At 45.1% G+C, this 22,383-nt stretch overlaps 1 protein-coding gene across 1 annotated transcript in view; it reads left to right on the top strand.

Annotated features, from left to right (window-relative positions):
* Positions 1 to 22,383, top strand: part of LOC110526097 (anthrax toxin receptor 1) — a 65,117-nt gene continuing 42,734 nt past the window's right edge. Inside the window, exons 1-11 of the mRNA XM_021606720.2 lie at positions 1 to 575; positions 3,765 to 3,836; positions 3,977 to 4,048; positions 4,234 to 4,315; positions 4,419 to 4,449; positions 4,591 to 4,664; positions 8,464 to 8,532; positions 8,677 to 8,757; positions 8,979 to 9,039; positions 19,287 to 19,385; positions 20,374 to 20,443. Of these exons, the coding sequence (XP_021462395.2) occupies positions 418 to 575; positions 3,765 to 3,836; positions 3,977 to 4,048; positions 4,234 to 4,315; positions 4,419 to 4,449; positions 4,591 to 4,664; positions 8,464 to 8,532; positions 8,677 to 8,757; positions 8,979 to 9,039; positions 19,287 to 19,385; positions 20,374 to 20,443 (869 nt within the window). The 5' untranslated portion in view covers positions 1 to 417. The remainder of the gene's footprint in view (positions 576 to 3,764; positions 3,837 to 3,976; positions 4,049 to 4,233; positions 4,316 to 4,418; positions 4,450 to 4,590; positions 4,665 to 8,463; positions 8,533 to 8,676; positions 8,758 to 8,978; positions 9,040 to 19,286; positions 19,386 to 20,373; positions 20,444 to 22,383) is intronic.

Here is a 22,383-nt window from a genome sequence, read left to right as displayed (position 1 = left end):
GAAAGAGGCACTTTCTTGTGCATAGTGAAATGTGAGTTGTTTCCTATATCTTTGTTGCCTATTTAACTTCCCAACCTATTATAGGGCTATCGGGATATTCATTATGATGATTTTTATCCCGGAAATGGGAAGTATTCTGGCTGATTGGTGCCTGTCTAAGAAATCTTGAGCTGAGTCCTGTCCTCCACAACACCACCAGGAGCTGCTTGAGGCGAGAAATCCGGAGTGAAGAGGGACTTGGGACTGACGGCTGTTTATCGCGTCACCGTGGACTACCGATCAAATGACCACCATATCGAAATTTGCGCACCGTTACATTGTCCTGGAGTGAATCATTATCATCAAGACTATAATGTGAGAGACATTTCGGACTCGGTGATGTTTTGAGGTGTTAGTCTACACAGCTGTCCGGGAAAGATGGCGAGAGCTGCCATTAGCGTGTCTATAGCCGTGGTGTTTTTGGGATTAGCGATTTTTACTGTCAAACTTCCCTCCGTAAAAGGAGAGATGCAAGAAGAACAGCAGGAGGAGAGGTCCTGTCAAGGTGCCTTCGATTTATACTTTGTCCTCGACAAGTAAGTGTCCGTTTTCATTTATGACTTGTTACTTTCTCCTCACTGCACATCTACTTGCAACCCGCCCAGTTATTTGTCAAACTGACTGCTGCGAGAAGCAGCGCGCCGGTCTCCCAATTCTTTCTCTCATATCTTCAAAACCGCCCTGACAAGCAAGCTATGCCACCAGTAACTTTTTCTGCTATTATATTTTTACTCAAATTATGCTACATTTTTAGGTCTTTACTTGTGTGTGGTCTTAGATTCATTTGATTGAATAGGAGTGTCTGTCATTAACTTCATGTGGTCATTCGATTGTGTAGCCTGTTTTGATTTAAACACCTCGTTCATTGTGATAAATGCATAGTCCTCCCCTCCAGCCCACTGAAAGCTTCTGGGGCAAACAGTTGTTCTCCCCCAGGGGATAGGCAGGGCAGGCAGGATGCAGGGATTGAGTTACAGACTGATGACGCCAGTAGACACTGTTGCAGCTGCCAGGCAGACCATAGGAAGCTATCCCTCTAGACACTGATCTGAGGTCAGCGTGGTGCTTTCCCCCAATGGTTAAGGATAGGATATGGGGAGGGCAGAACTTCTCATAGGCACAGAACATCAGAGTGAATGGTTCACTGGCAGACAGACAGTGAAAACCTTGAAGAGTAATGGTATTTTTAAAGAATATATCACCCCTGAGGTGTACAGCAGCTGTATTCCCGACTGCACAAAGACCTACTGTTAGAGGCTGTGTTAAAGTCTTCAGTACGGTATCCTCTCTCTCATCTTGCTATTGTTTCTTGGCTGCTGTTGGGCTTTTGGATGCGAGCACTGTGCAGTAACAAGGTAGAATTAGGTGGCGTTTAACACAGCTTACTGATGTCTAACAAACTAGCAGTAACGGTTGACAAATTGTGTAACATGTCAATAAAACATGCGTTTATGAATTATCTATTAATGGCTTATACATGATTATGACGTGTTACAGACTAATGTTATGTCCTGTGACTATAGGGCCCAGAATTTCGCCTGGCCAGGTCATTTTCAGGAAAACCTCCTGGCCCTACCTACAACGGCTGCTACTCGTTCAGAATAGGCCAATCCCCGCTACTGGAATGCCATGGACGATAGTCATCATAACAGCAGTAGGCTACTCTGTCTGTGTGATCGCTCCAGTTCCAGAGCAGAGGCTCGGGCCGTCTAACCTCGCAACATTTCTGATACAGATCAGAGAGGCGAGGAGAGGTTATAGAGGAGGACGCAGAATAGGCCGGCATGTCTGAACACGCCGAGAACTCTGAAAATAGCAGTCATCATAAGGTGCTAGGCTAAACTGGCAATGTGTTGTACATGAGCAATTTTCTCCCACTGAAACCGAGAGAGGTCTTGAATATAGGTAGTGTATAGACTTCCAGTCAATTTAACAGGTGTACATTTTACATTTACGTCAGACTTACACGATCAACTAAGGTTATGTACCTTGCTCAATGGCACATCGGCCGATTTTTCACCTTTGTCGGCTCGGGGATTCAAACCAGTGACCTTTCGTTTACTGACCCAACGCTCTCAACTGCTAGGTTACCTACCACCCCACAGGGTGTACAACACTGGTATTCATCACAAAGAATAAGTGTGAGAACAGACATTTGTCTGTGTAAAACTTGTGTTAGCTCCCCGACAGTCTTGTGACATACAATTGACCCAAGTTCAAACCCCAGTTAGTCACGTCCTCAGCATCACATCAGGCTAGCTGCAGTTCCTCACACTGTGTTTCAGTGTTGATCAACATTTTTATATCTTTCCCCTGTTGTGCCTTTTTTAAAAACCTTTTCTATTGTTGTGCCACTCCGAACATCTGTTAGTCAGCCTTCACACGTTACCCTTTAATCCTGAAAGTTTAAAACACGCCTGAGGTGGCTGAGCTGCCACGCATGGCCATGCCTCACTCACACACACACACACACACACACACACACTCACACACACACATCACCAAGCCTCTGGTACAGTGTCTCCACGTTGTTGTCTGGCTGTCTGGGGTTTTTAAATGCCAAGCAGTGACCTCCGAATAATCCTCAAGTATTAAAGTGTTTTAACTGTCTGTGATGTGTAGAAAGGCCTTGATTTGGTCCTGTTTAGGATCCTTTATGTTTCTGGGCCCAGCACCTAAGTATTCTGTGATGTGTGTATTACAATGTCACTTTCCAGTTATATACACAGCATAGCAGAGGAACAGACTTAAAAGGAGTCCCAGACAGTCGGCATATTTGAGTTTACACACACACGCACGCACGCACACACGAATCGTTTACATGAAATGACTCCCATCATTGACTGAGATTATATATCTTTATGTAATGTCTGATGTAGACATACTTATGAAAGCGCTTGTACTGCTCTTAGAGGTTATAATTAGTGTGGTTGGTGAAATACATACAGACACACTGAACACAGCTAGAGACATAACGAGATGGAGTTTCAACATGAAGTTTATGCCAATATGCCAAGAGGCAGCAATGTGTTAACGCACACGCACGCACACACACACACACACACACACACACACACACACACACACACACACACACACACACACACACACACACACACACACACACACACACACACACACACACACACACTCAAAGTCTCTCTATTTATAACTTCCCCCCCCCCATTTATCCTCCCCCCCCCCCCCCCCCACACACACTGCAGAGGTGAGCCCTGTGTCCCTCCGTTGTTCATACAGCAGCCTTTTCACTCCCCGGACCCCCAACCTGTTATTAGGTTTGCCCTGCTCACCAGGACCATCTGTTCCCCCTCACACAGACAGCCATTGTGGGGGAGGAGACAAGGGGAGGAGAGAGGGAGGACACCCCACTTTCCCTGCTGGAACATCTAGCCCCCAGCCTCCTGGCATTATTAGCATTTAGCATCAGCATTATTACCAGCAATTAGCCCTCATTAGCATTATTAGCGTTAGCCCCCTGGGAAATGAGCTCATCCAACTGGCTGCTGTTGAATCCTGGTTGTTAGCGCTCTGCAATTCCAAAGTTGTGTAGCTTACGTACGCTACACTTACAAGCAAACTTTCTTTCTTCACTTATACCATAGGCTTTACACCCGTACGTGGTGGTGCAGTTGTTTAAGCGTTGCGCACAGAGAAATGTGGCAAATGGACATTGCTATAGTGTTAGTTTTGTTTTGTTCCTTCAGATCTGGCAGTGTCAAACACCACTGGATAGAGATCTACTCCTTCGTGGAGCAGCTGGCTGAGAAGTTCCTCAGGTAGGATCTTTCATGCTGTAGTACAGCTTGCCTCTTTAGCTGCGTCTCTGTGGTCTCAAATGGCTCCCTTTCCTTGTGTCCTCTCCTGCACTTGCATAAAGAAGCCTCTGACAGGACTGTTTAACCCCGTCTGTCTACAGCCCCATGTTACGGATGTCCTTCATCGTCTTCTCCACTAGAGGAACCACCATCATGAAACTGACAGAGAGCAGGTATTGAGTTACACACCGTCATACAGTCACACTTTCGTCTGTCAATACTTTACCTGTCAAATCCCTCCAGGGGGATCTCTCTCTCTCTCTCAGTGTATCTTACCGCTGTGTGTCCCTTAGTGTTCTTATTCTTCCCCCACTGTATTTGATCAGCTGTCATTCCTCTCCTCTCCTCCCCTTCACAGGGAGTCCATTAACAGAGGTCTAACCACGCTGAGGAGGGAGGCGCCAGGAGGAGACACCTTCATGAACCTTGGCCTGGAGAAGGTAATACTATTGCCCTTCGATATATCACCTCTCACTAACTAGCTCATAGTATCCATACTGTTTTAATGCTTGACATCGATACTCTATCGTTCCATTTTTGTAGGCCAACGAACAGATACACTATGAGAACCATGGTAAGTGTCTGTGTGCTGTGCTGAGCACGTGTGTTTTGTATGGGTATGTGTTATACAGATTTCTGCAGACATGGCTCTGTTAGTATGTATTTGTATGCACAGGCTGGTATTAAGGAAATATGATGTTTTCTGCTTTTAAAGGGACAGCCAGTGTGATCATTGCACTGACTGATGGAGAACTGAATGAGTGGCAGTTTGCTACTGCACAACGAGAGGTGAGTACACACACCAGAGACAGCACTTGCAATTCAAGTCAAAATTGTGTTTTTTTTTGCAGGCACCCAGGATGTCGGGAGAGATCTTAAATTGTCCACTAGGAGCAAAAACAATTATAATCTAAATAAGTACCCAGAATTGGGTTTGAACACACAGTATATGGAGTGGGGGCTCACTGCTTAGACCACTGCACCATCCGTCCACAATGAGTTAGCAAGGCGAGTCTTAGTTAATAGCTCAAATTAACCGTATGGTTGTTCTTCTGTTTTAACCTTATCTCAAACCTTAATCCTTAACCAATCTGAATTAATGCCTGAAGTTAATTAACCCGATCCCAAACCTTAAACCTTAACCAATCTGAATTAATGCCTGAAGTTAATTAACCCGATCTCAAACCTTATGTCACGGTTTTCTGTAAGAGAAGGAGAGTCGGACCAAAATGCAGCGTGTCGATTGCGATTCATGTTTAATGAAAAAAACACACTAAACAATAAACGTAACGAAAACCGAAACAGCCTATACTTGTGTACATACACACAGAACAAGGACATCAAGACACCAAGGACAATCACCCACAAAACCCAACACCAAATAGGCTACCTAAATATGGTTCCTAATCAGAGACAATGACGAACACCTGCCTCTGATTGAGAACCATATCAGGCCAAACATAGAACTAGACAAACTAGACATGAAACATAGAATGCCCACTCAGCTCACACCCTGACCAACCAAAACATAGAAATATACAAAGTAAACTATGGTCAGGGTGTGACAGTACACCCCCCCCCCCCCCCCCCCCCCCCCCAAGGTGCGGACTCCGGCCGCAAAACCTGAACCTATAGGGGAGGGTCTGGGTGGGCATCTATCCGCGGTGGCGGCTCTGGTGCTGGACGTGGCCCCCACTTCACCTTAGTCTTCCCCCACCCTATCCTCTTCCGTGGCCTCCTCACCATGGCAACTCTTCTCAATGGACAGAGGGGCGGAAGCTCTGGACAGAGGGGCGGCAGCTCCTGGCTGACTGGCGACCCCTGGTCGACTGGCAGATCTGGAAGAGTCTGGTCGACTGGCAGATCTGGAAGAGTCTGGTCGACTGGCAGATCTGGAAGAGTCTGGTCGACTGGCAGATCTGGAAGAGTCTGGTCGACTGGCAGATCTGGAAGAGTCTGGTCGACTGGCAGATCTGGTCGACTGGCAGATCTGGAAGAGTCTGGTCGACTGGCAGATCTGGAAGCTCCATGCTGACTGGCTGCTCCATGCTGACTGGCAGCTCTGGCTGCTCCATGCTGACTGGCTGCTCTGGCTGCTCCATGCTGACTGGCTGCTCCATGCTGACTGGCTGATCTGGCTGCCCTGGCTGCTCCATGCTGACTGGTGGCCCTGGCTGCTCCATGCTGACTGGCGGCCCTGGCTGCTCCATGCTGACTGGCGGCCCTGGCTGCTCCATGCTAACTGGCGGCTCCTTGCAGACTGGCGGCTCTGGCGGCTCCTTGCAGACTGGCGGCTCTGGCGGCTCCTTGCAGACTGGCAGCTCTGGCGGCTCCTTGCAGACTGGCAGCTCTGGCGGCTCCTTGCAGACTGGCAGCTCTATGCAGACTGGCAGCTCCTTGCAGACTGGCAGCTCCTTGCAGACTGGCAGCTCCTTGCAGACTGGCAGCTCCTTGCAGACTGGCAGCTCCTTGCAGACTGGCAGTTCTGAACAGGCGGGAGACTCCGGCAGCGCTGTAGAGGAGGAAGGCTCTAACAGCGCTAGACAGGCGGGAGACTCCGGCAGCGCTGAAGAGGAGGAAGGCTCTGGCAGCGCTGGACAGGCGAGGCGCACTGTAGGCCTGATGCGTGGTGCTGGCACTGGTGGTACTGGGCCGAGGACACGCACAGGAAGCCTGGTGCGGGGCGGGAGACTCCGGCAGCGCTGTAGAGGAGGAAGGCTCTAACAGCGCTAGACAGGCGGGAGACTCCGGCAGCGCTGAAGAGGAGGAAGGCTCTGGCAGCGCTGGACAGGCGAGGCGCACTGTAGGCCTGATGCGTGGTGCTGGCACTGGTGGTACTGGGCCGAGGACACGCACAGGAAGCCTGGTGCTGCTACCGGAGGGCTGGGGTGTGGAGGTGGTACTGGAAAGACCGGACCGTGCAGGCGCACTGGAGCTCTTGAGCACCGAGCCTGCCCAACCTTACCCGGTTGAATGCTCACGGTCGCCCTGCCAGTGCGGCGAGGTGGAATAGCCCGCACTGGGCTATGCAGGCGAACCGGAGACACCGAGCGCAAGGCTGGTGCCATGTAAGCCGGCCCAAGGAGACGCACTGGAGACCAGATGCGTAGAGCCGGCTTCATGGCACTTGGCTCGATGCTCACTCTAGCCCGGCTGATACGCGGAGCTGGAATGTACCGCACCGGGCTATGCACCCGCACTGGAGACACCGTGCGCACCACAGCATAACACGGTGCCTGCCCGGTCTCTCTAGCCCCCCGGTAAGCACAGGGAGTTTGCGCAGGTCTCCTACCTGGCGTAGCCATACTCCCTGTTAGCCCCCCCAAGAAATTTTTGGGGCTGCCTCTCGGGCTTCCTTGCCAGCCGTGTTCCCTCATATCGCTGGCTCCTCTCTCCGGCTGCCTCTGCTCTCCTAGCTGCCTCCACCTGTTCCCACGGAAGGCAATCCTTTCCCGCCAGGATCTCCTCCCATGTGTAGCAACCCTTGCCGTCCAACACATCGTCCCAAGTCCATTCCTCTTTGCGCCGCTGTTGCCTGTCACCACGCCGCTTGGTCCTGTTGTGGTGGGTGATTCTGTCACGGTTTTCTGTAAGAGAAGGAGAGTCGGACCAAAATGCAGCGTGTCGATTGCGATTCATGTTTAATGAAAAAAAACACACTAAACACAAACACTACAAAACAATAAACGTAACGAAAACCAAAACAGCCTATACTTGTGTACATACACACAGAACAAGGACATCAAGACACTAAGGACAATCACCCACAAAACCCAACACCAAACAGGCTACCTAAATATGGTTCCCAATCAGAGACAATGACGAACACCTGCCTCTGATTGAGAACCATATCAGGCCAAACATAAAACTAGACAAACTAGACATGAAACATAGAATGCCCACTCAGCTCACACCCTGACCAACCAAAACATAGAAATATACAAAGTAAACTATGGTCAGGGTGTGACACCTTAATCCTTAACCAATCTGAATTAATGCCTGAAGTTAATTAACCCGATCTCAAACCTTAAACCTTAATCCTTAACCAATCTGAATTAATGCCTGAAGTTAATTAACCCGATCCCAAACCTTAATCCTTAACTTAATCAATCAGAATGAATGCCTGAATTGTTAACCAATCGAAATGAATGACTGAGGTTAACCTTGGAGTTGTTTCAGTATCCCAAACCGTAACCCCTAACTTAACCTAGTCAGTATTAATGTCTTAACTTGTTTCTTTGTGCCTAATATGCCTAAAACTTCTGGAGCTCATGCAGGACCTATATCCACTAAATACAATACAAGGGAAACGAAGTACAATTACCATCAAATAGGCTTGGGTTTTGCTAAGGCGTTGTGGACGGGGGTACTGGCTGTGCATAATCCATGAGCTCCAGCTCTGAGGGTTGTGTTTTTTTTTAACTTAAAATTTTTATATTTCATTCCAAACACGTCAAAATATTTTGACGTTTGGAGCAACATGCACACACAGTTTGACACTTCATAACGAGAGGTCAGTAGCGTCCTACTATAAAATCAAAGTTGCCATTAACAGATTGTCAAAACGGTGTGTGTTTTCTCCATGCAGGCGCAGAGGGCACGGTCGCTTGGAGCCATAGTTTACTGTGTGGGCGTCAAAGAGTTTAATGAGACGCAGGTAACTGACACTCATAAATACACACTCAATAGTCCATTCTGTGATCATCTGCAATGCAACAAGTTTATCTCCTCTCTGTGTGTGTGTGTGTGTGTGTGTGTGTGTGTGTGTGTGTGTGTGTGTGTGTGTGTGTGTGTCCTATAGCTGGCTACCATAGCAGACACCCTGGAGCATGTGTTCCCTGTCTGGGGGGGTTTCCAAGCCCTCAGGGGCATCATCAACTCGGTACGTATGGTATTTATGCCAGAATCAAAGGATAGTTTTTGGTACTTCAAGGAATTCAACACCATATTAATGGTTCAGTGGTCCATAGAAATAAGTGTATCTATCAGGTTATAGTTGTCGAATAACTATTTTACCATGTATTTTCTCAGTAGATAGAGTCCCAGATATACAGTATGTCTTGCCCACAACAACAAAATGTCTTCTGTGTTTTCATCTCTCAGATCATTAAGAAGTCCTGCATTGAGATTCTAGCTGCTGAACCGTCCAGTGTGTGTGCAGGAGGTAAGAGCTGGTCGTACCAAAGTTGGGTTACACTTCTTATGAATACCCTCTTCATAATGCATTATAGATGCGTTTGAATTGCCCCATGAGCTATGCACAATGGATCTTTTGCTGTCAAACTGGGCTGAAAATATTAGTTCTGCTACCGAGTCTCTTAGGAAAAACTTTAAAGACCAGATTAAGCCAACTCGTGGATTCAAATAAATACAGTGACTTCAGAAAGTATTCATACCCCTTGACTTATTCCATATTTTGTCGTGTTGCAGCCTTAATTCAGAATTGATTCAATTTATTATTAAAAAAAAACACATTTCTTAAAAAATGTATTCAGAAATATCTAATTTAGATTTCACACCTGTGAGTCAATAGATGTTAGAATCATCTTTGGCAGCAATTACAGCTGTGAGTCTTCGTGGGTAAGTTTCTAAGAGCTTTTCATAACCACATTGTACAATATTTGCACATGATTCTTTTTAAATTTCTTCAAGCTCTGTCAGGTTGGTTGTTGATCATCGCTAGACAGCCATTTTCAAGTCTTGCCATTGATTTTCAAGCCAATTTAATTCAAAACTAGGCCACTAAGGAACATTCACTGTCAGCTTGGTAAGGAACTCCAGGATATATTTGGCCTTGTGTTTTAAGTTATTGTCCTGCTGAAAGGTGAATTTGTCTCCCAGTGTCTGTTGTGAAGCAGACTGAACCAGGTTTTCCTCTAGGATTTTGCCTGTGCTGAGCTCTATTATGTTTCTTTTTATCCTAAAAAAAACTCCCAGGCCTTGCCGATGACAAGCATACCCATAACTTGATGCAGCCACCACCATGCTTGAAAATATGAAGAGTGGTACTCAGTGATGTGTTGTGTTGGATTTGCCCCAAACATAACGCTTTGTATTCAGGACATAAAGTTTATTTCTTTGGCACATTTTTTGCAGTTTTAATTGAGTGCCTTATTGCAAACAAGATTCTGTACATGCTACCTCCATTTCACTCTGTCATTTAGGTTAGTATGGTGGAGTAACTACAATGTTGTTGATCCATCCTCAGTTTTCTCCTATAACAGCCATTAAACTCTGTAACTGTTTTAAAGTCACCACCATTGGCCTCGTGGTGAAATCCCTGAGCGGTTAACTTCCTCTCCGGGAACTGAGTTTGGAAGGACGCCTGTATTTTTGTAGTGACCGGGTGACACACCACCCAAAGTGTAATGAATAACTTCACCATGCTCAAAGGGATATTCATTGTCTTCTTTTTTGAAACCCATCTACCAATAGGTGGCCTTCTTTGCGAGGCATTGGAAAACCTACCTTTTGTGGTTGAATCTGTGTTTTTAAATTCACTGCTCAACTGAGGGACCTTGCAGATAATTGTATGTGTCGGGGTACAGAGATGTGGTAGTCATTCAAAAACCAGGTTAAACACTATTATTGCACACAGAGTGAGTCCATGCAACTTATTATGTGGCTTGATAAGCACATTTTTAGTCGCACCATGAAAAAGGGGTTGAATACTTTTTGACACAAGACATTTCAGTTTTTAATTTCCTATTCATTTGTACAAAGTTCTAAAAATCATTATTCCACCCTGACTGTATGGGGTATTGTGACACAAAATCTCAATTGAATCCATTTGAAATTCAAGCTGTAACACAACAACATGTGGAAAAAGTCAAGAGGTGGGAATACTCTCTGATGGAGTTGTAGTTATTTGGATCAAACATATGGAATTTCGCCATTTCCGATTATGGTATTTGTCAAAAACTGACACCTGACAGTGAATGTGTTCTGGCCCACTGGTCCAGCTGAGTGGTGGTCATCAGAATATATTATCATAATGCGGTGTGTGAGGTGAGCGCATGGCCGACCAACCATGATGACCAAGGAAGTGACAGAGAGCGTATTGTCCTGAGAAATTAGTGTGTGTGTGTGTGTGTGTGTGTGTGTGTGTGTGTGTGTGTGTGTGTGTGTGTGTGCGTCAGGAAATTAGCTGTGCTTCTTTAAGCCTGGCTGCCTCTCTGGCCTAGTTTTCCACATCTGATACCTTAAGTAGCCACTCTGAAAGAAAATGTGTGTGTGTGTGTGTGTGTGTGTGAGTGAGTGAGTGAGTGAGAGAGAGTGGTCTGGTGTGTGTAGCCAGCAGGATGGATGAGGGCTGACATGACCTTATTAGGACTCACTTACCAGAGTGCTCCTACTGTTCTGTCTCTACAGCAACCAGCGGAAGGGATTAGTGTTCACCAGACATGATCAATGTTCATTATGGAATATGAGAGAATGGGGGCGGGGGGGTTAGAGATACAAAAAGAGAAGACAGAGACGGCCAAGTGCAAGAGGAAGAGAGGAAAAGAGGGAAAGAGCGAGGCAGGGAGGGAGAGAGGGGGAGAGAGTGAGAGGAAGAGAGAGATGGAAGATACAGAGACTGGGAGTGGGAGAGAGTGAGAGAGAGACAGACCCTTCATAAAGACTTGTCTGTATAATAATATGCTAATCAGGATCAGGAACAGCACGTCCTTGCCTGGTCAGCCTGTCCCCAAATGTCCCAAACAGCCTAATTTACTATTTGAATAATGAGAACAGTAATGGTCAGTGAACTAAGAGACATAATAAGTAGATTTAGAGGTTAAGTTGTCAATCAAGAGCAGCAAATGTAAATGTGATGTCTTTAATACAAAGATGACGTTAGATGAAACTCTGGACTAAATCTTTTTAAAACTTTGCAATAATCCAGGACTGTTTCAAGCACTGTCCATTAATCTGAGATGACACAGCTGTCTAAGGCACTGCAACTCAATGATAGAGGCGTCACTACAGACCCTGGTTCGATTCCAGGCTGTATCACAACCGGCCGTGATTGGGAGTCCCATAGGGCGGCGCACAATTGTCCCAGCGTCGTCCAGGTTAGGGTTTGGCCAGTGTAAGCCGTCATTGAAAATAAGAATTTGTTCTTAACTGACTTGCCTAGTTAAATAAATAAAACATTAATTTAAAAAAATACAATATAAATGTGTAAAAGTTTTAATGCATTTTCAATTAAGATATACTCTGGTATTAATTGAAAATACGTTTTCATATTACGGTGTGACAGAGTCATTCTTAACGAAGGTGCTGATAAACATGGGAACATACTGAGGCAATATGAAAGTATTTTTCCAGGACAGAAAATGCCCTAGTCCGGATGCTGTTATGAATGATAAGATGAGGGTAGAGAAGGACTGGGGCTGTTTTTCACCATGAAGCCTAACCAAAAAAGGTTATGAGATGAGATAACAAAATTGCACAGGAAATGTAAGTTAGTGCTACAGTCGCTTCAGGATTTAGATAAGGTTTAACTGTCTATATGGATCTCTCCTCCTGCCATGAGCCCAGCGCACAATGATGGCAGCAAACACACATACATACTAACACACAAACACACATAGACGTTCTTCCAGTCCACACACAAGCACAACCAGACGCTCTTTTAACCAGCATACACACACACGTCCCTCACACTGATATAAAGTGACCAGACCGCACTGCCTGCAAACAGGCCATCAGATTGGACAGTGAACGCCAGCCACGCTATCTAACCTGACAGCACTGATCAGGCACACACACACACACACACACACACACACACACACACACACACACACACACACACACACACACACACACACAGGCCAGTGAGAGGTGGTCCTGCTATCTAACCTGACAGCAGAGATTGCTGCTTTCATTAACATCTGACCTCTCACCCCGCCTCCCCCTTCCCTCCCCCTTCTGTCCGCATTTCCCTGTACCCCCAACCCCTCGTCCCCATTACTGTCCCGTCGCACTAACGTGATTGAAGTGGCCACAATCGGACATGCCAAATCCCCCTACAAACACAGACACGCACATGCAAACACACACACAGCCCTGGCCTATCAACACACACAGTTTTGGCCACGCAAGGCGACAAGAGCACTAGTGACAAGTCACAAGCCCCTGACACTCTTATAAGATGGTGTCATACTGAATGGCCACCGTTTTGCGCGCTCTGACCCAACTTTGCTATTTTGTGATTCTTTTGGCGTTTATTGTTACATTATTTTCATGAAATGTATCCGCTATCGTTTCTTATAACTGACAATAACTTTTGAACATCAGATCGGCAGTTAATTACCTAAATTCCGGCTTTGACTCATCTGTACTTGGCTTTTTTGTAATTCCGACCCAATTTTTGGGTTATCCAAGAGGAAACACTGGCGTTATAGAGGCAAGAGAGGGGGAGCACTTGCTAGATGTAGGCGAAGGGAAAACTAGCCTCTGCTTCCCTCCATTCTATTGGTCAATGTACAGTCACCTGATAATAACATGGATGACTTCCGATCGCCGATTTGCTACCAATGGGACTCTTGTAACTGCAATAGTCTCTGCTTTTCTGAAACATGGCTTTCGGACAAGATACCTGATTGTCAAATGTCTTTTCAGCTGTTACTGCGACATTCCACCTCAGGAAAAGAAAAATAACAAGATAGCACTTAACAAACTATGAGGATATAAACAATCAGGAAAACTTGCACCCAGAGGCTACTTTCCTTGTTGCTGGCTATTTTAATTCTGCATCATTAAGTCACGTCATGCCCAACTTCCATCAATACGTCTCCTTTGCCACTAGGGCCGAAAAAGTCCTAGACCTCTATAACTCTACACACAAGCAAGAATACAAGGCTCTCCCTCGTCCCCCAGTCAGCAAATCAGATCATGACTCCGTACTCCTGCTTCCTGTTTACTCGCAGAATGTCAAACGGGAAGTACATGTGACTCGCTCCGTTGAGAATCAGAGATTATGCTGCTGGACTGCTTTGCTAGCGCTGATTGGAATAAGTTCAGAGCCTCCACCGATAACATCGACGAGCTAGCCACCTCTGCCACCGGCTTCATTAGAAATGAATCGGAGACGTTGTCCCCACAGCTGCTTCACCAATCAAAAGCCCTGGTTAACAGAGGTTGGTGCTAAACCAAAGGACAGCGCTACCGCACACAGGGCTGTCACAGACAACCCTAAGGCTACAGCTGAGGACAACAAGTACAAGAAGTCCCGCTATGACCTCCGCAGAGTCATAACATATAGATTTTTTAAAGCTACCAGGCATATTCACAGTCATTTTTAACCTCTTTGAAAAGCTATGAAAAGCTGGTTATGGCACACATCAACTCCATCATCCCAGACCCCCTAGACCCATTCCAGTTTGCATACCGCCCGAACAGATCCACAGACGACGCCATCTCAATTGCACTCCACACTGCCCTCACCCACCTAGATAAGAGGAAGACCTACAGTTGAAGTCGGAAGTTGACATACACCTTAGCCAAATACATTTTAACTCAGTTTTTCACAATGCCTGACATTTAATCCTAGTGAAAGTTAGGATCACCACTTTATTTTAAGAATGTGAAATGTCAGAATAATAGTATTTATTTCAGATTTTTTTTCTTTCATCACATTCACAGTGGGTCAGAAGTTGACATACACTCAGTTAGTATTTGGTAGCATTGCCTTTAAATTGTTTAACTTGGGTGAAACGTTTCAGGTAGCCTTCCACAAGCTTCCCACAATAAGTTGGGTGAATTTTGGCCCATTCCTCCTGACAGAGCTGGTGTAACTAAGACAGGCCTCCTTGCTCGCACACACTTTTTTCAGTTCTGCCCACACATTTTCTATAGGATTGAGGTCAGGACCTCCAATACCTTGACTTTGTTGTCCTTAAGCCATTTTGCCACAACTTTGGAAGTATGCTTGTGGTCATTGTCCCTTTGGAAGACCCATTTGCGACCAAGCTTTAACTTCCTGACTGATGTCTTGAGATGTTGCTTCAATATATCCGTATAATTTTCCTAATTTTCCTATTTCATCATCTATTTTGTGAAGTGCACCAGTCCTTCCTGCAGCAAAGCACCCCCACAACATGATGCTGCCATCCCCGTGCCTCATGGTTGGGATGGTGTTCTTTGGCTTGCAAGCCTCCCCCTTTTTCCTCCAAACATAACAATGGTCATTATGGCCAAACAGACCAGAGGACATTTCTCCAAAAAGTGTGATCTTTGTCCCCATGTGCAGTTGCAAACTGTAGTCTGGCTTTTTTGTTGCGGTTTTTGAGCAGTGGCTTCTTCTTTGCTGAGTGGCCTTTCAGGTTATGTCGATATAGGACTTGTTTTACTGTGGATATAGATACTTTTGTACCTGTTTCCTCCAGCATCTTCACAAGGTCCTTTTCTGTTGTTCTGGGATTGATTTGCACTTTTCGCCCCAAAGTATGTTCATCTCTAGGAGACAGAATGCGTCTACTTCCTGCGCGGTATGACAGCTGCGTTCTCCCATGGTGTTTATACTTGCGTACTATTGTTTGTAGAGATGAACGTGGTACCTTCAGGCGTTTGGAAATTTCTCCCAAGGATGAACCAGACTTGTGGAGGTCTACCATTTTTTTATGAGGTCTTGGCTGATTTCTTTTGAATTTCCCATAATGTCAAGCAAAGAGGCACTGAGTTTGAAGGTAGGCCTTGAAATACATGCACAGGTACACCTCCAATTGACTCAAATGATGTCAATTAGCCTATCAGAAGCTTCTAAGGCCATGACATAATTTTCCTGAATTTTCTAAGCTGTTTAAAGGCACAGTAAATTTAGTGTACGTAAACTTCTGACCCACTGAAATTGTGATACAGTGAATTATAAGTGAAATAATCTGTCTGTAAACAATTGTTGGAAAAATTACTTGTGTCATGCACAAAGTAGATGTCCTAAACGACTTGCCAAATATAGTTTGTTAACAAGAAATTTGTGGAGTAGTTGAAAAACAAGTTTTAATGACTCCAACAAGTGTATGTAAACTTCTGACTTCAACTGTACGTGAGAATGCTGTTCATTGACTACAGCTCAGTGTTCAACACCATTCAGAAAAACAATCCAAGGAATAATCCATAGTGTTGTGTTTCTAGGAAGTTTCATTGGTTCTTGTAGAATACTTTACAATTTCTCCCTTTCTTGTTAATATTCTTAGGTTTATCCTCCAAAAATAGACACAAAACGATTCTGGGAATGAGCAGGCGAATCTTCAATATTTACCCATTGTTCCTCTTTAAAGCATTTAACTATACAGTGGGGCAAAAAAGTATTTAGTCAGCCACCAATTGTGCAAGTTCTCCCACTTAAAAGGATGAGAGAGGCCTATAATTTTCATCATAGGTACACTTCAACTATGACAGACAAATTGAGGAACAAAAAATCCTGAAAATCACATTGTAGGATTTTTAATGAATTTATTTGCAAATTATGGTGGAAAATAAGTATTTGGTCAATAACAAAAGTTTATCTCAATACTTTGTTATATACCCTTTGTTGGCAATGACAGAGGTCAAATGTTTTCTGTAAGTCTTCACAAGGTTTTCACACACTGTTGCTGGTATTTTGGCCCATTCCTCCATGCAGATCTCCTCTAGAGCAGTGATGTTTTGGGGCTGTTACTGGGCAACACGGACTTTCATCTCCCTCCAAAGATTTTCTATGGGGTTGAGATCTGGAGACTGGCTAGGCCACTCCAGGACCTTGAAATGCTTCTTACGAAGCTACTCCTTCGTTGCCCGGGTGTGTTTGGGATCATTGTCATGCTGAAAGACCTAGCCACGTTTCATCTTCAATGCCCTTGCTGATGGAAGGAGGTTTTCACTCAAAATCTCACGATACATGGCCCCATTCATTCTTTCCTTTACACGGATCAGTCGTCCTGGTCCCTTTGCAGACAAACAGCCCCAAAGCATGATGTTTCCACCCCCATGCTTCACAGTAGGTATGATGTTCTTTGGATGCAACTCAGCATTCTTTGTCCTCCAAACACGACGAGTTGAGTTTTTATCAAAAGTTCTATTTTGGTTTCATCTGACCATATGACATTCTCCCAATCTTCTTCTGGATCATCCAAATGCTTTCTAGCAAACTTCAGACGGGCCTGGACATGTACTGGCTTAAGCAGGGGGACATGTCTGGCACTGCAGGATTTGAGTCCCTGGCGGCGTAGTGTGTTACTGATGGTAGGCTTTGTTACTTTGGTCCCAGCTCTCTGCAGGTCATTCACTAGGTCCCCCCGTGTGGTTCTGGGATTTTTGCTCACCGTTCTTGTGATCATTTTGACCCCACAGGTGAGATCTTGCATGGAGCCCCAGATCGAGGGAGATTATCAGTGGTCTTGTATGTCTTCCATTTCCTAATAATTGCTCCCACAGTTGATTTCTTCAAACCAAGCTGCTTACCTATTGCAGATTCAGTCTTCCCAGCCTGGTGCAGGTCTACAATTTTGTTTCTGGTGTCCTTTGACAGCTCTTTGGTCTTGGCCATAGTGGAGTTTGGAGTGTGACTGTTTGAGGTTGTGGACAGATGTCTTTTATACTGATAACAAGTTCAAACAGGTGCCATTAATACAGGTAACGAGTGGAGGACAGAGGAGCCTCTTAAAGAAGAAGTCACAGGTCTGTGAGAGCCAGAAATTTTACAGCGGGTTTGCACGTCACACATTTTTAAAATAAAATGACATTGTAATGTAATGAAGTCCTTCCTTTTCTCCCTCCCAAACCAAATCCATCCCTCTCCACCACCCCTCCCAGTACACCACCCACGTCCAGCTTATTTCCTGGATATACTTTATCTGTTCATTGCTCTAATTTGTATCTCCAAGTTGTTCTTCGTCTTTTCCTCTAAGGGAAGCAGCGTCGCTTTACCCACAGATTGGTCCGCTGTCGTATATAACTGACCGCTCACGCTCTCGTTTGCTTGGGGATATATTGAGTTAGCGATTGTTTTTAGTACTACATTGATATTTATAACTGCATTGTTGGGTTTTGAGCTTGCAAGAAAGGCATTTCACTTTACTTGTCCATGTGACATTAAAACTTGAAACTTAAACAGCACGCGCGCACACACACACACACACACACACACACACACACACACACACACACACACACACACACACACACATGCACTAGATACAGCCAATGAATACAGCTCTCAGCGTCACAGGCAAACGCAAATGTGACCAACAGTGAGAGAAAGAGCAGAACATCTTCAAATGTGGCACTAAATATCACAACATGAAGAACATGAAGGACTTCATTTTTACATTAGTGCTGAACATGACATTCACTTCAATACAGCAACATAACTAATTATGGTGTATTGGTGGCATTTCAGTGAAAGTGACAATGTTTTACCTTAGTTGCCTTGACCTTTTTGAAACACTGTTTTTTCCCTTGTGGGGAACACACACACCATGATGTTTTTATCCAGTGAATTGTACACTTTCTGTAGCTTTAAATGTTAAAGGTGTGGCGAAGGTACATTTCTATTAAGAAGGGATGAGGCTAGAATATGCCTCAGTGCACAGCAAAGATCACACACAAACGTGCATGGAGGAATACACACACAGACACACCGTTGATGTCATAGGTAAGGTCAGAGCTACTCTGTTTCCACTGGTAACCCTGCAGACCGCTTTCTAAGCGAGCGTCCCGCCCCCCCCCCCCCCCCCCCCCCCCCCCCCCCCCCCCCCCCCCCCCCCCCCCCTTCTCTACAACAAATGCTGTACACACATAGACACACACACTCACATTCCAGCATATGCTGGTTAGCTTCCATCAATGCGCTTTAGTGGTGCCTGGGGGTACCGAAAGGTCAGAGTCACACACACACATATTCCTGTCCACACACACATACAGTCACTCAAAACCCTCCCGGCTGTGCAGGCAGAGATTTGTGAACAGCAGCACTTTTAGCATTAGCACCAGTGGAGCATATGCCTGTACACACACGCACATCAGCACACACACAACGTTAGCACCAGTGAAGCATATGCTGGTTGTTTTTCTCCAGCTTGAGTTGAGTCTTCCTGAAAGGTTAAGCATGGAGCACATAAGAGAGCAGGCAAAGAGCCCCACACGCACACACACACACACACACACACACACACACACACACACACACACACACACACACACACACACACACACACACACACACACACACACGGCCTCAGGCTGTGAACACTTTCTAATGTAAAACAGGGCCACATGAGACAAAGGCAGAGAAGTGGCAGAGAAGTGCTGCTGCCATCCTCACGGTCATATTTTTAAAACAAATTTTCACGAGACTACTTTGCTAGAAAAGTATAATGCATTCAAATAATGTTGAATGGTTGGAGATAAATGGTTCTTACCGTTTCTGTTTCTTTCTCTCAGAGTCGTTTCAGGTGGTAGTTCGAGGGAACGGTTTTCTCCACGCCAGAAACACCGACCAGGTCCTCTGTAGCTTCAAACTCAACGACACACACACTCAGGGTGAGACACACAAACATAGATGTTTATGTAAGAAATGGGGACATCATTTTGTCTATAATTATATACTAAGAACATGTCTGATGAATCTGTCTCACACACACAAATGCTCACACACACATGTTTTCTGTGTTTATTTGCAACATGAAAGCTACAGTACACAGTTGAAACAAGTGGTCACTGCTCCTCTGTTTTGGTAAAAAGCTGAGGGATGGCCCTGGAGAAATGTAACCACTCTCAAATTCATAGACAAAGCCATGGACTGACCATCCAATTATAGTTTAAACCATGTTTTCAGGCTATACAGTGTTTGTTAATGCAAACATTGGAGTAAAACAAGCTTATAGTTTGGGTTCTGATGGGTTCCAAAAGTTGAACTAAGCTCATGAGGCATTTATAATTTATATTATTTAAGAATCAATGGGTATGGGCCTACCGACTGGCGCAGCAGTCTAAGGTGTCACTACAGACCCGGGTCTGATCCCGGGCTGTGTCGCAGCCGGCCTTGACCGGGAGACCCATGAGGCGGCACACAATTGGCCCAGCGTCGTCCGGGTTAGGGGAGGGTTTGGCCAGCTGGGATGTTCTTGTCCCATTGTGCTCTAGCTACTCCTTGTGGTGGGCTGGCCGCGTACACGCTGACTTTGGTCGCCAGTTGTACGGTGTTTCCTCCGGCACATTGGTGCAGCTGGCTTCTGGGGTTAAGCGAGCAGTGTGTCAAGAAGCAGTGCGGCTTGGCAGGGTTGTGTTTCGGAGGACGCATGGCTCTTGACTGTTGCCTCTCCCGAGTCCGTACGGGAGTTGCAGTGATGGGACAAGACTGTAACTACCAATTGGATATCACGAAATTGGGGTAAAAACAATCAAAAATAGTGAATCAATGGGTACGTATCATTAATTTACAAGTCCAAAAATGAATGCAGCAACTCAGGATTCTAGCTTTAATATGATGTTAAACCTCTTCAATTAACAGAATATAATGTTTCTTTAGATGAGAGGCCTGCTGGTGTAGAGGAAACTTTCCTGCTCTGTCCTGCTCCTGTTATAAAGGAAGTAGGAAGGTAAGTTACCCCTTTACCTACTGCAGTATTCCAGTGTATTCTTCAATCCTGCGTGGTCCTGGAGTGCTACAGGAAGTTAGGGCATTAGTTCCAGCCTACTAACCTGCACACTCTGTAGCGCTCTGCCAATGCTGCTGGATTGGTAGATTGGTTTAGCAGATCAGTGTCCTTGAACGAATTAGGGCCAAAGTCGTTTGTTGCTGTGATCAATCAGTCACCGCTAACAACCTTAGACAGTAATCAGAGAGAGAAGAGAGAAGAGTTAGAGAGAGGAAAGGAAAGAATAGAGGAGGAGAGATGTAGAGCCTAGGAACATGGTTTAATTAGACTTGGGGGAAAAAAAACGCAGGAGAAAGACAGGGTGTGTGTGCGTCGAGTTTGCTTGTGTGCACGTGAGTGTGTGTATGAACACAGTCACTACGGAAGAGAGAAGTATGCCCTGTCTAAACCCTTCACCCCAGCATCCTCCGTAGCCACCCCAAATTTGAGAGCACCTCAGGGGGCAGAGAAAGATCTACTCTGGGCTGGAAGCTGGGACAAACTGCCCTCCAGCCCAGCACATAATTATACCGCTGTCCCCGACCCACAGACACCTCCAGGTGATCAACTGTCTTGTTGCTGTCACTCAGAAGTCTGAGGAGGGCTTGAGATTTTCTTGACTCGCGGTTAGATCGATTCACCACTGCAACACCACTCTTAAAGACACAATTTGTTTGCAAGCTGTAGCAAGGAGAGAAAGTTTATTATGTGTCTTTGTTTACTGTGACATAGGATTTAGAAGTTGGTTTGGTGAGTGTATTTTATTTCTCAATTTCTTCGTCTGTCATTAGTCAGTCTGCTTAGGGATGGATCAAAATTTACAGAAGAAGAGGGAGGGTCATGCTTTTTAAATTTCAGTCAAAGGGAGGGTTTAGTATTTGTTAAATATAATCCAGTGGAGGGTCAATATTTCCATATTTCTCAGTGCTTAAGAATTAATACCTTATTAGGCTAGATATCGATGTGTGGCTGATGCTGTCCCCCATTTCTGATTCTCCACTTGGCGCGCAATATCATGTGCGCTTATAGGCTATTTAATGTAGTCTCAATCATTATCCATAACCTATAGGCTATAGGCTACAAAGTGCATGCTCGGAGAAGCACAAAGGTTATATTTTTAAGATAGCTGCTGGGATGGTGTAAATTAAACTAAACTGCATTACACACTGCAGGGGATATTCCAACCCTGAGTCCCAGCCTGCTCTGCTCTTGCTGATCAAAAAAAATGTTTTTGTGTGCTGCTTAACCAATGGCTGTGCTGTGTAGGAGGAGGAGAGTCAAAGGTTTCTTCTGACATTGTTTGTTGTTGATTAAGCCTAGTCCAAAAATCTTGCACGTGGACTAGCCTATAGCCTAAATTCTGTTCAGTTTGAGAATGAGAGCGTGAAGATTAGGAGGAGGACCAGAGGTCAACTTTGATAGCTTGCTATTACTATATTTGATTTGATTAAAAACAATAGGTTTCTTGCCTATTATGTATTTATCAGAGTTATTAAACTCTCAATAAGCCAGATTCAAGTCATTTAGAATGTGGTGCTGAAACATGATTCAACAGACACAATAACCCATATACTGTATGTTTACACATTTATTAAAAAAACAAAAAAACAGAAATACCTTATTTACATAAGTATTCAGACCCTTTGCTATGAGACTTGAAATTGAGCTCCGGTGCATCCTGTTTCCATTGATCATCCTTGAGTCCACCTGTTGTAAATGCAATTGATTGTACATGATTTGGAAAAGATTACCAACCTTATAAGTCCCCACAGTTGAGAGTGCCTGCCAGAGCATAAACCAAGCCATGAGGTCAAAGGAATTGTCCGTAGAGCTCCAATACATGATTGTTGGAGACTTTTATCTCCCTCACCAACTTTAAACATCTGCTATCTGAGCAGCTA

The sequence above is a fragment of the Oncorhynchus mykiss genome, chromosome 1 (assembly GCF_013265735.2).
Source record: "Oncorhynchus mykiss isolate Arlee chromosome 1, USDA_OmykA_1.1, whole genome shotgun sequence".
Lineage (NCBI taxonomy): Eukaryota > Metazoa > Chordata > Actinopteri > Salmoniformes > Salmonidae > Oncorhynchus > Oncorhynchus mykiss.
Note: the sequence above shows the minus strand (reverse complement) of the source record. Positions and strands in the feature narration are given on the sequence as shown.